This window comes from Tetrao urogallus, assembly GCF_951394365.1.
Source record: "Tetrao urogallus genome assembly, chromosome: Z".
In the NCBI taxonomy this organism is placed as follows: Eukaryota; Metazoa; Chordata; class Aves; order Galliformes; family Phasianidae; genus Tetrao; species Tetrao urogallus.
In genome coordinates this window covers 73888548-73904112 of record NC_136816.1, presented here as the reverse complement: position 1 = coordinate 73904112, position 15565 = coordinate 73888548, and the positions used below count along the sequence as shown (strand labels likewise).

The following is a 15565-nucleotide window of genomic DNA, read 5'->3' as shown; positions in this document are numbered from 1 at the left end:
CAGGGAATTATCTGTGAAGTTGCAGTGGGTGTCATCTTAACCCACTGTGTGATATTGCACTTAATATTATCCAGAGAAATGGAAAGGTGGGGACACGTGGTGTGAAAGGAAATTGAGATAAATCTGCTACATTGTCCATTCCTTACATAGCTTGTGAAGGAAAGATGTACTTACTAGTTTGGCATAGCTCCTGTCCTGTACTAGCCATCTGTAGTTGGAGCAATTCAGTGACAGTTTAAGTATTAGAAAGGAATTGCTCAATCACCTCTTTCAGTAGGCATGGTATAACGAGACTAGAGAACAGATGGGCATTTCTCAGCTGAACTGAGTTGCTGAGCATACTTGCTTCGTAGCTGAATGCTTGATCTGGGGCAGCACCTCACTACCTGCATGGAGCTTCGAGAGGTTCTTTTCCTAAGAGATGTTCTCAGAACGTGTGTGCTTGGATAGCCTTTCTTTACTCCAGTGATAGTTTGGATCCTTTCTTGCTTCTAGGATGTGATGTCTTGAATGTCTCTGGACTTTCTGACAAAATCTTTTCAGTGTGTTGTTGTCAGATGAAATACAGTTTTGTTAATACCAGTTCACTCAGACACATAATGAACACAGTGCTTCCAGCTGTGGGAATTTCAGAATTGCATAATTCTGTCTCAGTTGAGTGTAGTGTTTTCAGTTCTGAGGATAGTATGATAAACAGCAAAATAATATAGCAATCAGAAACTTTTTATTGGATATAGCAGCATTACAAATGAAAGCATGGCAGGAGTTTCAAGGCTGCATTTCAGGAGTGCCATGTTAGCACACAGAGCTGCATCTCTACAGCTTATGGAGCTGTATATTGGTCTGTTTGGTAGTGCCTGGTTAGTCTTTGGGTCTTGTGGCCACTTCTTGGTGGCTTTTGAAATATTTCATTGAAGGTAGAAATCAGCATTGTGTTTCATCTTATCACCAGTAAGCCAGCTGCAGAGATAATCGGATATAAATTGCAGCTGCTCAGTGCAGTCATATTATCTTGGAGAGGGAGCTGCAGGGCAAGTTTCCCAACGAAGCTGTTAGCTCATGGTTTCTGCAGGCTTCTTGTTCCTGCTTTGTTTTCAGGCTCACCAGCATAAAACCCATGCCCAGCTCCCCGTTGGCTCTAAGTGAGGCTGCGCTGTAGCTCATGCCCTTTATTCCTCAGTCCTGAGCACTGGCACTTTGCAGAACTGAAGAAGCAACCTTCTGCCCCTGAGCAGAGTGATGTGCAGCTCCATGCTGAGCTATAACAGAGGGTCTTTAGTACTTCCCCCTTCACTTCGCGTCTCCTGTGGATGTCTTCAGAGTTTAAGCTAGAGTAAATGATGTTCAGTGGCTTTTTTTTTCCCCCGTAGTGTTAGAGGAGTGAATTGTATCCTTCATCTCCTGCTTTTCTGATTATTTTGATGTGTTAATGTTTTAACATGGATCCATATATAAGGAAGGTAACTTCAGTTGTTTTCCACAGTTCAAATGCTGTGTTTTGTATTTGATGGAATTATTTTTACATTGAATTTTATATGACTGTTATCTTGAAAGAGTTCTGATTGAGAGAAGAGTTGTGTAAGGAGTTTGGAGGCATAGGGCAGACAGTCACAGTTGTGGAAATAAAGCAGCCAGCTGCCAGTCTTACTACTGGTGGAGTTTGTTCTGGGAGAAATTTGAGCTTTCTCTTTTGGAGCCTGGGTCTTCTTAGACATTACTTAATATCCTTTTCCTACAGTTAGCATGGGCATATCTGTTTGGTGTCTGTCTACCTGCACTTCTGCTCACATATCTCCTTGCTGTGGTTGTTAAAGCTGTCTTGCAACACAGCTTACCATCTTTTTTCTTCCTTTACTCCTCTATTCTACTGTCTGTCACACAGTGGATCTCTGTGAAAGTACTTTGTCCAACTTCTCTTAATGATGAGTGGCACTGCAGATTTGTATAAGTGATTTTATAAGAAGAATTCAGAGTTATGCTTTTTATTCAGCCAGGGGATTAGCTCATCTGTCTTACAGACACTCAGAAGAAAAATCATTATTTCATACTAGATTCCCAAATCTTTACACTTTCTGTAGCAAGAAAGAGAGATCAAAACTTCTACGCTAGCTGCCAGCATGTAAAAGGACTGTCAGGTCAGAACACAGAAGCAGCCCTGCAGACTTTCAATTGAAAGGTGGGTATGAGGAAACTGCAGTCAGGCAGATTTCATAGAAACTGTCTTCTATGCTGAATTGTACAGGAGCCGCGAAACTTGTTAATTGGTGATTTTGATACATCTCTATCACATCTCGGCCTTTCAGGTCCGTCTTCTGGTTTCTGTTATTTTCAAGGCCCTCATTCCAAAGGTTTGCTATATGCTTTGTGTACCTCCCTCTGAGCTCTATGGGTTCATGAACCCCAGTGTCCCCAGGAAGAAAATACTGAAATAAAAGGGAAGGTTCACTTTCATTCGTCAGTTGATCCTTTTTGTGCTATTGGTGAAGTACTGAATGGTGTCTTCGCAGGAGTACAACTTCAGTCCAGCTGTGCCAGTGCTGAGCAGACGCCTCAGTCAACAGAGCTGTCCTTGTTTTCCAGCTGTGTGTTGTGTATCCTAGATCTGAGATCTTACGTAGCAAAACTCAAGACTTGTGAGTATGAGGTGCAGGAGGGAGATGGTCAGGTGGTCTGGAACATAACTCCCAAACGTATTACTGGGTGCAGACTCTGAATGATGTCATAGATTTAAGGAAATCATGAAGGATTCAATGTTAGTACTTCACAAATACGGAAGATCATTCTGTAATGACTTCTGTGCAGCTTTGGCTTTAACTAGTTTGATGAAATCTGCTTTTCAGATTTTTTTTTTTTCCCCTTTTTCTGAAGCTGCTACTTTAGTTCCCTGAGTCTCCATTCCTGAACAGCCACCCTGTTGCTTTGCAAGGCTGCAGAGAAGAAAGTGGAATTGAGTTATGTTTGAGCTATGACAATATTTAACAACTTCTCTATATAGTGTTTCTGCTACTTGATAATGTAAACGCCTTTGAAGTGGTTCTGCCTTGCTTGCATCTGATGTGCTTGCTGCAGGAACTGCACTGCGTACAAAGAAAGCAGCTGGAGGTTGCCAGTGCTGTGAACAGTTTTAGTGGTAAGATGGTTACTTTGTTCATTGTTTCTGTCCAATTATTGAGAAGACCTACGTTACCTACCACCTTTATGCTGACTTGTTTTAGCTGTTCTGCAAATGTGCTCGGGGCAAGTGCAAATCTATCATGGAGGGATGGATCCGCGTCCTTTGCCACACAGGATCTATCTTCAGCCAGTGTGTTCCAGCGCAGAGATGGTCTGTCTGTAATGTACCCTTAGATGCGTGTTGCTTTAGACTGTTTGATCTTTTGTGGCTTATTATGTGGATTATTACAAATTTTGATACAAATTTTGATTCCTCGGATTAGAGCACGATGCGTTAAATAAGCAATGATTGCTTTCTTTTTTAAACAACTCAAACCACTTCTGTCCCATGTTTATTCTTTATGTGCAGGTTTAAAATTCATTTCTATTTGGAGTAATGTCCAGTTTTTAGTAGGCTTGTAGGCGTTCCAATTAGATGGTTTGTGCTGATTGGAAACATTATCTGTAATATGCACACAGAAGCAGCGCAAACACATTTTTGCCTATCTTTGATATTTAGATTCTTCCTGCCCCCACATTTTTTCCTATGTGTCAGTACTTTGTGTCTTATAAAGAGAAGCTGTTTTGGCACTGGGTCTCAAAATTGTGAAGTATTGCTGCAGCTTTCTGCTGTTTAGGTCATTTCTTGCCCAGAGTAGGGTTTTTTGGAGCTTGGATTTTCCTGTTAGAGGAAATGATGAAATGGAAGAACTGAAGGCATGCTCTATGCTGCTGCATAGTGATAGCCACATTAAAGATTCTTCTTGCCAGAAATGTTGAATATCATCTGAGATGCTGCTCCTTATAAGCAGATAAAAAGGATTGAAACACCAACTCCTTTCCTTTTAGGGAAAGTGTCAGGCAGAAGTAGGGCTGGTTCCACCCAGAGCAATGAGTCTGACCCTTTCTTTTGTGATCGATCCCAAAACTGGGATTGCAGGGCTGAATTGTCCCAGGTTTAGTGTGTATTAGTTGAACCTAGATATATGCTAGAATGTTGACTTTCCCCTGAAAATCTCAAGAGTTAGCAGTCAGCAATTGTGAGTGTGCTTTGATGGTTCCCTCATTTTCTGGAAAATAATCTTCCTGCTCCTAGAACTTCAGAACACCTGCAGAATGAGGCCAATTGATTCTGTGAACCCCTCAAAAATAAATGTGGTAATACTGCAGGGTCTGCAGAGCAACAGTCCTGACATGCCATGAGTGCTGGAGGCCACAGAATGTTGTGGTTTGCTAATCTAAATCAGTGCTGAAAACACTGATTAAATAATAATAATAATAAACTCCCTAGCATTTGAATAATTGATGTTGTTTATGTCAACAGTTAAATTGTTTTGAGCAGTTGTGAAAACATTTCTTTTAATGAAAGTGTCCACTCCTGTGGGACAAAATACATTAACTTTGAGGGGTTTTTTTTTTTCTTGAAGTATAGTGAAATCTTTCCTGTGTAGACAGGGCTTCAGTCTTGCTTGGATACAGGAGGCAGATTATATTTTGGAAATAGTGATGGTCTACCATGCTGAGATACACAGCATGTTCTAAACCAAAAACCCAGTTTTGCAAAGTGCGAAGCCTCAAGTGTGCTTAGGGCTGCAGCGTGAGGGCAGCCTGCTTCCTAAACATGAAATGGTGGTATGTGCTGGCTCCTTCCCTCCTCATAAATTCAACGTGCCTTGGAATGTCCCCAGCACTGTGGCCAGCTGTCTTCAGGGCTGTCTGCATCCAGTACATCTGTGCTCTTGGACTCTTCCTTGCAGGACAGGGTGGCTGCAGCAGAGTTCCCAGTGCATGTGGTCCCAGTGGCTGGCAGCTCACCAAGCTGGTAATGGTGTAGGAAGGCATAACTGGCATCATGCTGGGGAACATCCTAGCTGCTTCCTAGGATACTTGTATCCTAGGAATCTTGATCCATGGCTTGGGAATGTTTCCAAGCAAGATTTACCTTAGAAGTACATATGTTAGTCCTTTATTCTTCCAGAATCTTAATGGGCTAAAGCAAACCTACATCTCATAAGGGATTTAACACGCTGTAGAAAGGTAAGTTTTTAGGAGAGAACACCTCCTATTTTGAAAGGGGGCACAAATCCTTCTTGAGTCTGTGCCTCCATTTATGTGGCATTAATCACTGCTTAAATATTGTTCAGAATGCAGTTGCCTTTGCAGCCACCAACTCTCTACAAGTCCATTGCTTGTGTTTGAGTGAACCCACTGTGTAGGTGTAGTAAACGCAACCTTTAATGGAAGCCCTGTGGATGGAGATTGGATTTGGGATGTGTGTTTGACTTACAAGAGCTCTAGTTTACTTGGATGGGTGACATGGAGCAGGGAGGTCTGGCAGCATGTAGGCAGTGGATCTTCTGTGTGAGCAGAACAGAGAGGCCATTAAATGAACCACAGATCTGTGTTGAGATAACTGTCTTTGAACTACAGGACAATTTCCTGCAGGCTGTGCAGTGTATTTGGATTTTTGGACCTGGAAAGTAGTCCTACTGTAGATGAGCCAGTAAGCCATCAGTATTAATCCCAGCCCGGGCAGGCATATGTCCCAAAAGACAGCACTGTAAAATGCAGTGGATGGGTAATGGAGCAGTTTTGCTCTCTTGCTAATCGGTTTTTCTGTACTTTCTTTTCCAGTACCCCCACGTGCTTCCTCACCACCTTCCTTGTCTGTGGTGTCCTGGGTCCTAAGTTACACCTCCATCATACAGTCACTTCAGAGTACTGTTTGTCTTTTTATAGGTTTTGGACTATGAAATCAACCTTGATGGTTTGTATACTTACAGAGAAGAGGTTGATAACGTAAAATACTGTTCCTGTTTGTCATACTGTAAGGCTATAGCACTTTTGTGTGTGTTGTGAAGTAAATATGTGGCACATGGTGCTTACACCCCACAATTTTGAGAAGGTGGAATCTGTGTGACAGCATCAGCTTTCAAGCACGGAATCCATTGCTCCAGGGAGTAAGCTGCTAGAGATACCTGTGTCAGTTAAATGCAGCACTGTGTCTGCTTACTGTTCTTCTAATTGAGCGCGTGTGATGATTGTCTGACAAGCAGTAGTGGTGCAGATTTAAGGACACAGGGATGTTCCCTGATGTCCCACAGGCAGCCTGTGTGTCTTCAGGGCAACAATTCCAGTCTATGCATGGCTGCTGGCAGCCCACCATGCCGGTAGAGGCACCTTTGGAGTAGCAGTGATGGTCACTATCCCCCTTCTGCCCCCTGGGATTCTGGAGAGCTGTAGATTGCCTTAGAGCATCTCCCCCTCCCTGGGATGGTATTTAATTGAGGTATGTGAGACAGGCAGGAAGGGGAGCAGACCCACTCCCTCCCTTTCCCTGTGGCCTTCACTAAAGTTTTTAAAAAGTGTCCGTGGAATTGTGGTGGCTATCTGTGCTAGAAGTGCTGTTAAGAACTGTGTCAGCTGGGGTTGGTAACTTAAATGTAAATCTCAAACTCTCTTTTTAAAATCAGGGGTGGGGCGAACTTCTTGTCCTTTTCTTTCTGGTACAGCTTTTCAGAGGTTGTTAACTTCAAAGGTGAAAAAGCAGCCACATCTCTGGTTTTAAGATGTTTGTTGCCCGAGTTCTCTCCATTTCTGAGTCTCGTTCTATGTTATGTAAAATAAATAATCATTTCTCAGTGGTCACAGAGCACGTCTGTGGTGGACCTGAGGTGGGCCCATGCCTCTGAGAACATGCCCATTTATACACTCATGCTATTCTTTGCTTTGCCTCCATCTGCTGCTCCTTTCAACTTGTGCTTGTGTCACTGGAAGTTCCTTCTTCTGAACTGTTGTGCTTGTCACTGAGCTGTTTTCCAAAAGTTGTCTCTCATTTCCTCCTGCTTGATTTCACAACTAAAGTTTTGTTGTTCGGTAGCTGGGACTTAAGGTTACAGCACTGTAAATATGTGTAAAACATACATCTTGTATGGAGTAAAAAATAACAAAAATAACACCCATTACTTAACCAAGGAGAACGCAGAAATTAGTGAGAAGCATCACTGCAATATGCTTCTCTTTGGAGCCCAAGTTTTCCTGTACTGAGAAAAGCAGTAAATAAGAATATACGTGGAGAATGGCTGAATGGTGGCACCTTGGAGCTAGGCTGTGATAGTTCAGTTCCAGATGCACATGGCCTGTGATGGTAATTGTAGGGCAGTTTGCATTGAAGAACAAACAAAAACAAAAAAGAAACCAACCCAGAAATGACTCCTGAAAAGATAATTTTGGTACGAGCTAGGCTGAGGAAGTTTTGCCTGTTTTAAGGAGCATTGCAGCTGTATCAAGTACCTAAAGTCAGAATTTGTTCACCCTTTAAAAACATGATCATTTACTTTGAATCACGCGTTCCATTTTGATAGCCTCCTTCATATAGAAAATATAGCATGCGATGTCCATCCAAGTGCAAGCCTCCCAGTGCTCTATCTTCTATGTGGAAGGAAGTACTCTGTACATTTCTCCATGTTTGACATCATGGTGTTTTGAATAACCACGTTCCATATTCATACCGATTTTTTGTTTTTGTTTTCAATTTATGCACAGCACTTGCTCTGAAATTTGGGGACTGAGTACACCAAACACGATAGATCAGTGGGACACAACAGGCCTTTACAGCTTCTCTGAACAAACCAGGTGAATATTCTGCCCTCTCTCCGTCATAGGACCTTGTGGGAGGGATTGGCTTTGGAGGGTCTGTCATGGGATGCTTTAGCTGTAAAATAGACTGAATGCTTCTTAGGCCTCTCACGGTACAGCATTTAAAGACATTTGCTTGCCAGTGTAGCAATCCGAGTGTTCTCAGCTGATGTTTTGACCAATGAAATCCTAATTGTGGAATATTCATTTTTCACACCAGTTGAAAGAATGGGAAGACTTGTTAATGCAAGCTCTGATGGGATTTGGTATTTCTATTAACAACATTGGACTACTTAATTCTTTAGACCTAATCTTACAAAGTGTTTAAACTGCTTTGTATGCCTTGAGCTTTCAGTTAAATCTCACTAATTGGCTCTGATACGAGCTGCTAAAGAACTGCTTGTCAATTCTTCAGTAGTTAACAGCGGGCAAATTCTGAACAGGGTCTTTATTTTTTCATATCACATTGCTTGATTTGTGTACTGAGGTTTGTCTCCCATCCCATAACGATCATAAACATCTGCATTTGTGTAAGCATATGCAGTCTGTCTTAAAACTAGCAAAACGTTTTCAGCTGGTAGCAAGGCAGAGGAAGGCAAGAAGATAAAGCGTGTAGCCCCTGTGAGATGTGTGTTCTCACTTGTTGCATCGCAGTCACACCGCCATGTGGATCCCTTGGGCAGCTGGCTGCTTAGACACTGACCTGCAGTACCCAGGGAATTGTTAAGCTTAAAACCATAAAGCGTCCATGCCACGCCAAGCCTCGAGGTTTAGAAACTGAAGGGACTGTTAAGTGTGTGATTTTCTCTCAACAAGTGTCTTCTGCATTTAAAAAATGTGTATGAAGCGATCACCCCAAATACTTGGCTGGAGGTAAAGTGGCTTTTAATGACCCCTAAATTCACTGGCAGTAATTTGAGCAGCTCAGAGATGAGTTAACGCTGGTTGATGCCATCGTTTTTCTCCCATCTGAAGCATTTTAACAAGAGCACACATGTCACTAGCAGCGTCAGTCCGCTGAATTCTGAAAATGAGCAAACTGCCCTTCCTGTGTGTTACACTGTTGACTGAGCGATTTTGAGACAGCGTGCAGCCTGTGAATTCCTCTCCACATCTTTCCCATGTAGATCTCTCGATGGCCGGCTACAGGTGTCGCATCGTAAAGGGCTTCCGCATGTCATCTACTGTCGTCTGTGGCGCTGGCCGGACCTTCACAGCCACCATGAACTTAAAGCAATCGAAAACTGTGAATACGCTTTTAATCTTAAGAAGGATGAAGTGTGCGTAAACCCATACCACTACCAGAGAGTGGAGACACCAGGTAGGAAGACAGGACTGCTTCTGGCTTTATGGTCTGTGTGTATGTGAGGGACGTGGGTTAGTGTAGGGGTGAGTTGGGGCTGGACTTTGTGATTCTGTGAGTGGGCATTTTGGTGATGGGTGGACAGTTGAACTGGATGACTTTAGTGGTCTTTTTCAGCCTTAATGATTCTGTGATTCTGCATACTTGTTCAGCATGATGTGTCAAATGAAAAGTAGAGAAGGATGGTGTGTTCTTGTGCCAGGACTGCAAGGTGATTAAGGATAAATATTTGGAGAATACCATCTGCTTAAAGTTTTTAATAGGAAAGGTACTGAAAAATCTTTATCAATGTGTTGAATACCCTGTTAAGTGTTTCCAGTAGTGCTAGCGATTTCCAGCTGGCTGAGGATGGTCCAGCATGAAAATGAGAACAGAAAATGAGAATAGTTCACTAAGTCATGTTCAAGAACAATCTGCTTGTTGTAGTAATTGGCAGTGCAATTGCAGTATTAGAAGTACTGAGACGCACCTAAAGAAAATGTTATATGGCTTAGATTTGTTTTTTGTTTCACTTCATAGAATTGTGAGTTTGGAGGGTCGTATTAATATTTTGACTTCTTTTCCAGTCTTGCCTCCTGTCCTGGTGCCACGGCACACTGAGATCCTGACAGAGCTTCCACCTCTTGATGACTACACCCATTCCATTCCTGAGAACACTAATTTCCCAGCTGGGATTGAGCCACAGAGCAACTACATACCAGGTATTTTCTTACCTCCCAACGTGAAACAGTATGCTTAACATTGCACCATCCTCCTAAGTGATCAAATGAGTTGAAGGATGTACCAATAAATGAAATTGTGCTCATCTCCTTTATTAATTCCAGTGGAACTCCTGAAAATGAAACAGTGACTTAAAATTTTTTGATCTGTAGCTCATAATCTATAGAAGTCTGTCTTGTGTATTTGTTACTACAGTGTATGTACAGTTTTGCTGTTAATATTCAGTATAAGAGTATTGAATTAATAAAGAATTCTTCCTCCTGTTTGCTTCTTCCTACCTCAAGACCAAAAAAAAAAAATCAAAGTGAACTGCTGCAGTGCACACACAAGCCTCTATTCTTATTGAAATATGAAAAGAGTGACCTTTGTTTCCTATCCCAATTCCCTGTTTCATGGAATCATAGAATGGCTTGGGTTGGAATGGACCTCAAAAATCATCTAGTTCCAACCCCTGCGTCGTGGACAGGGTTGCCCATTGTTAGATCAAGCATTGGATCAGTCTGTCCAGGGCCCATCCACTCTGGCCTTCCAAGAACGGGGCAGCCAAAGCCTCTTTGGGCAGCTTGTGCCAGTGCCACAGCACCTCAACAAGTCCAGGGAGATAACATCAGTTTTCTTCTGTTTGCCCACTAATGCCATTGCTCCATCAAAGAAGGCCACCAAATGGGTCAGGCATGATTTGCTGTTGGTGAAGCTGTGCTGGCTATCTAGGATCACCTGTTCATCCCTCGTGTCCCTTAAAGTGTCTTCCAGGAGGATCTGCTCCATGATCTTCCCAGGCACAGAAGTGAGGCTCACTGGCCTGTAGTTCCCCCAGTTTCCTGCTGCTTCAGGAAGTTTCTGGGAAGATTCAACTGAGCCAAGCAGCCATTTTTTTCATAAGTGTTTAAGGCAATTATATTCCAGCATCCCAGTACTGAAATAAGCTGGTAATTCAGATCCTGACACGAGAGGAATGACTGCCTTTAAACTCAAACGCGTCATGTACATATTTTATGTGCATGTCTAATACCAGGATGTTACATGTTTCCTGTAAATCTATCTGAAAGCTGAAGTAGAGCCAAGAAAATGTCAATGAATTTGATCTCCTTTGTTAAATCAATGCCAAATTTGTTGCCCCCATAAAGAGGTTGGAATTAAGTGATCCTGAGATCTCTTCTAACCTAAGCCATTCTAAGACTGTGACAAGATTTTTAAAGGGCTGTTCAAGATGCAGGAACTTGATGTTGCTTTCTTCATTTTTGTATGCTTTTTTGACTCAGTCTGAGGGCTTTTTGATGGTGTTTGTGGACTTTGCTTACTGCAAAGAGACACCATTTGGAAATCCAGGAAATGAGCTCAGGGAACTCTGGGTAGCTGTTGGCAAGAAGCCTGCTCAAGGTGATTGCAGGTACTCACGTGATATTCACTTCTTTATGCAGCTCACCACGCCTCGCCTCCTTCTCTTTGTCACAGACACTGCTCTTGTATTCAAGAATCATATCTGAATCTCAGTTTGTTTGATGTTGATAGCTAATCTTTGCTGCTTAGCTGGGTTCTGATAAGCCTTCTTTAGTCTGACAGCCTGCTTTGGAGAACCATTTTCTGTAGCAGAAGGCCAGGCTACAGCTGTTGGTCTACAAAGAGATCATCACTTGTGTGTACTTCATGTGCTTTTTCTGGGCAGGTGGTGACTGTAGAGATGTAGGATAACCTTCATGGCCCTTCCAGTTTGAGCTACAGTGTCCAGACTTCTGGCTGGGATTTGTTAATTAATTTCCAGCTGTGCTGTTTCTCACCCCTGACCCTAAAATTGTATTAATAGGTGGAGGGAGGCTGTGTTCAGACTGAGTGGATATAGAACATAATCTGTGCCAAAAAACTCAAATTAAGAACTGGAAGCTGGAAGTGTGGGTTGGATTGGAAATTATTATTGACTTTAACTACATCTGTGGGCTTCACTATAAACAAAAAATGAAAAGATGGGTGCAGTCCTGTTTATCACAGTGAGTTCTATAAAAATGTTCAAAACAAGTGTGATTTTTATCATCACTGTTCTTGGTAGTAAAGATTTCCCTCTATTTTTCTTTTAAATTCCCACTTGAATTTTGTCACATCTATATTTAGAGTGAACTGAAAATGTTGTTCTTTTGGTTCAGTTTTATTTAATCTGGTGATTTAATCAAGTTTCCTCTTGCTTTCTTCTGTTATTACTCTTCTCCTATAAATCTCTGACGTGATAGTAGATACAGATTTATTTTAATTCTGAAGCAGAACACTTTATCTTTGTTCTTAGTGTTTGGTAATACGTAATTAAATGTTTAAACTCTTAGATGTTTCTGAGACAATTCTGAGGTGGTTATAGAGATCAGTTAGCAGTTACCACTTCCAATAAAGACATTGACATTTTATTTTCAGTAACTAGGAAAAGACTCATGTCCAGTTCAAAGAAAATTATTTCCTGAAAGGCAGGTGGTTAGCACATTATCTGAATTACAAATTAATTTTGAATGGAGGGAAGGAACAACTACAGTCTCCTGGGTTTTAAAGATATTTCTGTGAAGTTTGACATTTTCTAGTGTCAGAATGCTTTGTGCTTGTTACTGAGTTTACTTTGGTCAGTGATACTCCCATTTTTAATAAAAGCTAGTGATAAGAATAGATGGTGGGTTTTTTTTTTTCAATACAACTTGAGATTTGTCATAATAAAGAGAGCTTGTGCATCATAACTGATTAGATAATACCTTATTGTTAATGTGTGAAAGCAACTTTTAGGTGCTGAAGAAAAAGTGAACTTGGGACCAAGCTGGAAAATAACCTTTAAATCTAAAAACTTGTAAGGCGTAGGAGGGTGTCTGATCTGATGGTTGTACTGCATGAAGACAGCTCCTATTTTTTTGTAGAAGTCACCAGATGGTTTTTTCATTTGTAATTCGACTAAATGTGAAAGCTGCTAATCACAATTGCAAAATTATTACTCACTGTAGTGGAAGTATGTTGTATTGCCTGGAAAAAACAGGGATATCCATTAATTGTGTAACATGTTGGAGCAACCGATGGGCGTGCAGGGATGATGCATTTTACGTGGACAGTGGGGCAGGTAACGGGTCTGAGTTCTTACTGGAAGGGAGGAAATCCAGCAGAATGAAATTCCAGTTCGGTGTTCAGGTATCACACAAAGCATGCAGGGAGTTGACGACCAATCCCCAAATAGTACATCGTGCAAGTTTCTCATTCGTTTAAACTATAAATTAATTTTGATTTTTTTTTTTAACAGAAACACCACCTCCAGGATATATCAGTGAAGATGGAGAAACGAGTGACCAGCAGTTGAACCAAAGCATGGATACAGGTAACGTTTCTTTTTTCACCACTTTGAAGACTTGGAATTGCTTGTTGTGGTCCATTCACATGTAATAGCGTGTCTTCAGCCCAAGTCATGACAGCAGCAGACTTCTGTATAACCTGTTGTGTTTCAAATTAATTCTTGTTAGGGAGGCTACACTGAGAGATCTTCCTAGTGGAGAAGTGCATAAATAAATAAATGTTCACAGACTGTGCGTGAAGAGAGCTCTGCCAAATGCCCCGCTGAGATGTTAATAGGCTCTTTATGAGGAGGGCTAGGTTCCCAGGAGTCTGGAAAATTAAATGTAATCTGAATTCTGAATAAAGATGGGACCTGCTGGAAGTCTGGTTACAGGTTTTCTGAGGGCTTTAAGTCCTAAGAACTCTTAAGAGAAAGCTAGTCCCTAAATAACAGTCATACCTGTCTACCTAAAATAAGAAGAATATATTGTATATTGCTCTGAACCAATCTGTGTTGTTCCAACAGGATCTCCAGCAGAGCTGTCTCCCAGTACTCTCTCTCCAGTCAACCATAGCCTGGGTAAGCTGGAAACACTTTCATATGTTTGAGTGTGTGTGATGACTCTATTTTTAGTGTACTTGTATACATAAAGTGAAGATATAATATAGGAAAGAGTGTTTTGGTAGGAGACTATTGGGTTGACCCATGTAGCTGGGTTAATGGCTAATTAATAACTACCCTATTTCTGCAGCTCAATCTCTAGCAAAGAGAGTAAAACACGTGAGTGGTTCAGTTTAATTTCTTCTTTAACTTTACCAAAGTGTTTTTAAGTTACAGAAAGGCAATAGAAATGTCTCTCAGTGTCTGAATTCACAGTAACAGTGGCCTAATCATTGTGCTAAGCAAAGTGCAAGTGCTGGAATACATGAACTGTGCTCATTCTACATCATCCCTTCTCCTCTTCCCACTCACCTTTGTGTGAAATACTGAATTCTATTCTTTTTATTGGGGTAGCTAAAAACAACAGCAAGCAGAATTGTAACTTGTGTAGCTTGAGGAGACTGTCACTTCTGGAAGAGAAGAACAGCAGGGCAGGTAGGCTCCTTTTCAGGCTCAAATTCTGTACTAGCTTTCTTTCTTTCTTAATTTTTTAGACTTGCAGCCAGTCACTTACTCGGAGCCCGCATTCTGGTGTTCAATAGCGTATTATGAGTTGAATCAAAGAGTGGGAGAAACCTTCCATGCATCACAGCCTTCTCTGACTGTGGACGGCTTCACAGATCCATCCAATTCCGAACGGTTTTGTCTAGGTCTGCTTTCCAACGTCAACAGAAACGCGACAGTGGAAATGACAAGGCGGCACATAGGTAAAGATCTGATCTTCTTCCTCTTCTAATGCTCCAGGCTCCAGATTTCTCTCTCTCAAGGCTCAATTACAACATGATCAGTATTTTCTCTTCAATAATTAAGGAATATTGTTTTCCACGTTGCAACATCTTCTTCCAGAAATCGTATTTTATTTTTTCAGATTATTTTATTTAGCAGTAGCCACTGTTTTTAACATTCTTCTTGCTGCTACATCTTGAGTAGAACCTGATTTCCTCCACCTCAAATGGCAATGCTTGGGTAGTAAAATTGTAGGTTTGAGGAAGCTCAGGATGTGTCTGTAACAAATGATGAAAATGGTCAATTGTGAGGAAAAGCAAACATGTCAGGGGTTCTCCCTTTTGTAGAGAGTAGCCGATGTTTTGTTGGAAAAATGGTTATAAAGAAAAAAGGGGAGTAGACATTATAGTCTCTAAAAGACCTGTTAATTATAAATAGCTTTTGGAGGGAAAATCAATTGTACATTCCTTCTTACATGTGACAGAAATAACCCATGCAGATTTTTTTCACTCTGAGGCAGAACAAGATCACAATTCAAAAATGAACAATAGGATTTCATATTGGTTTCTTCTCAGCAATAGGTCTAAATGAAACCCCGTTGTTTTTTTGTCAAAGCAGTAAAGCAAAAGGGATATGCAGTGGGTTGGGAAATGGTGTGGGTGCATCAAGAGGAAACTCTGTGCGAGTGGTAGACTTGCTCTGTTAGTTTTTCCCGTCTCTTAACAGCACAAGACACTTCACATACAACACTTCATGTTGGCACACTTTGTTTACACTGAATTTGATCTGCTTATTTCAATTGTGATATTTCTCAAGTTCTCTCTAAGTGAAAAAGCTCTTGTGTTTGGTTGTAGACCACTACCTGGCTAGAAAATTCAGTTCATGCCATACTGAATATTATTCTGCTTTTTACTTCCAATACTGTGTGATCTATAAAAGCAAGTTAATGCTGTTTGGCTACAGCTGTCAGCCCAGCAGTTTGCTTAACCAGATAACTGATTTCTGTTTTTGTTGTAAGG

At 41.3% G+C, this 15565-nt stretch overlaps 1 protein-coding gene across 2 annotated transcripts in view; it reads left to right on the top strand.

Annotated features, from left to right (window-relative positions):
• Window positions 1-15565, top strand: part of SMAD2 (SMAD family member 2) — a gene marked incomplete at both ends in the record, with an annotated part of 29792 nt that overhangs the window by 10331 nt on the left and 3896 nt on the right. Inside the window, 6 exons of one of the 2 annotated variants that reach the window (XM_079548998.1) lie at window positions 7699-7788; window positions 8919-9112; window positions 9721-9855; window positions 13131-13205; window positions 13686-13739; window positions 14315-14527. In XM_079548998.1, the coding sequence (XP_079405124.1) occupies window positions 7699-7788; window positions 8919-9112; window positions 9721-9855; window positions 13131-13205; window positions 13686-13739; window positions 14315-14527 (761 nt within the window). The remainder of the gene's footprint in view (window positions 1-7698; window positions 7789-8918; window positions 9113-9720; window positions 9856-13130; window positions 13206-13685; window positions 13740-14314; window positions 14528-15565) is intronic. The other variant, XM_079548999.1, reaches the window with a different exon arrangement.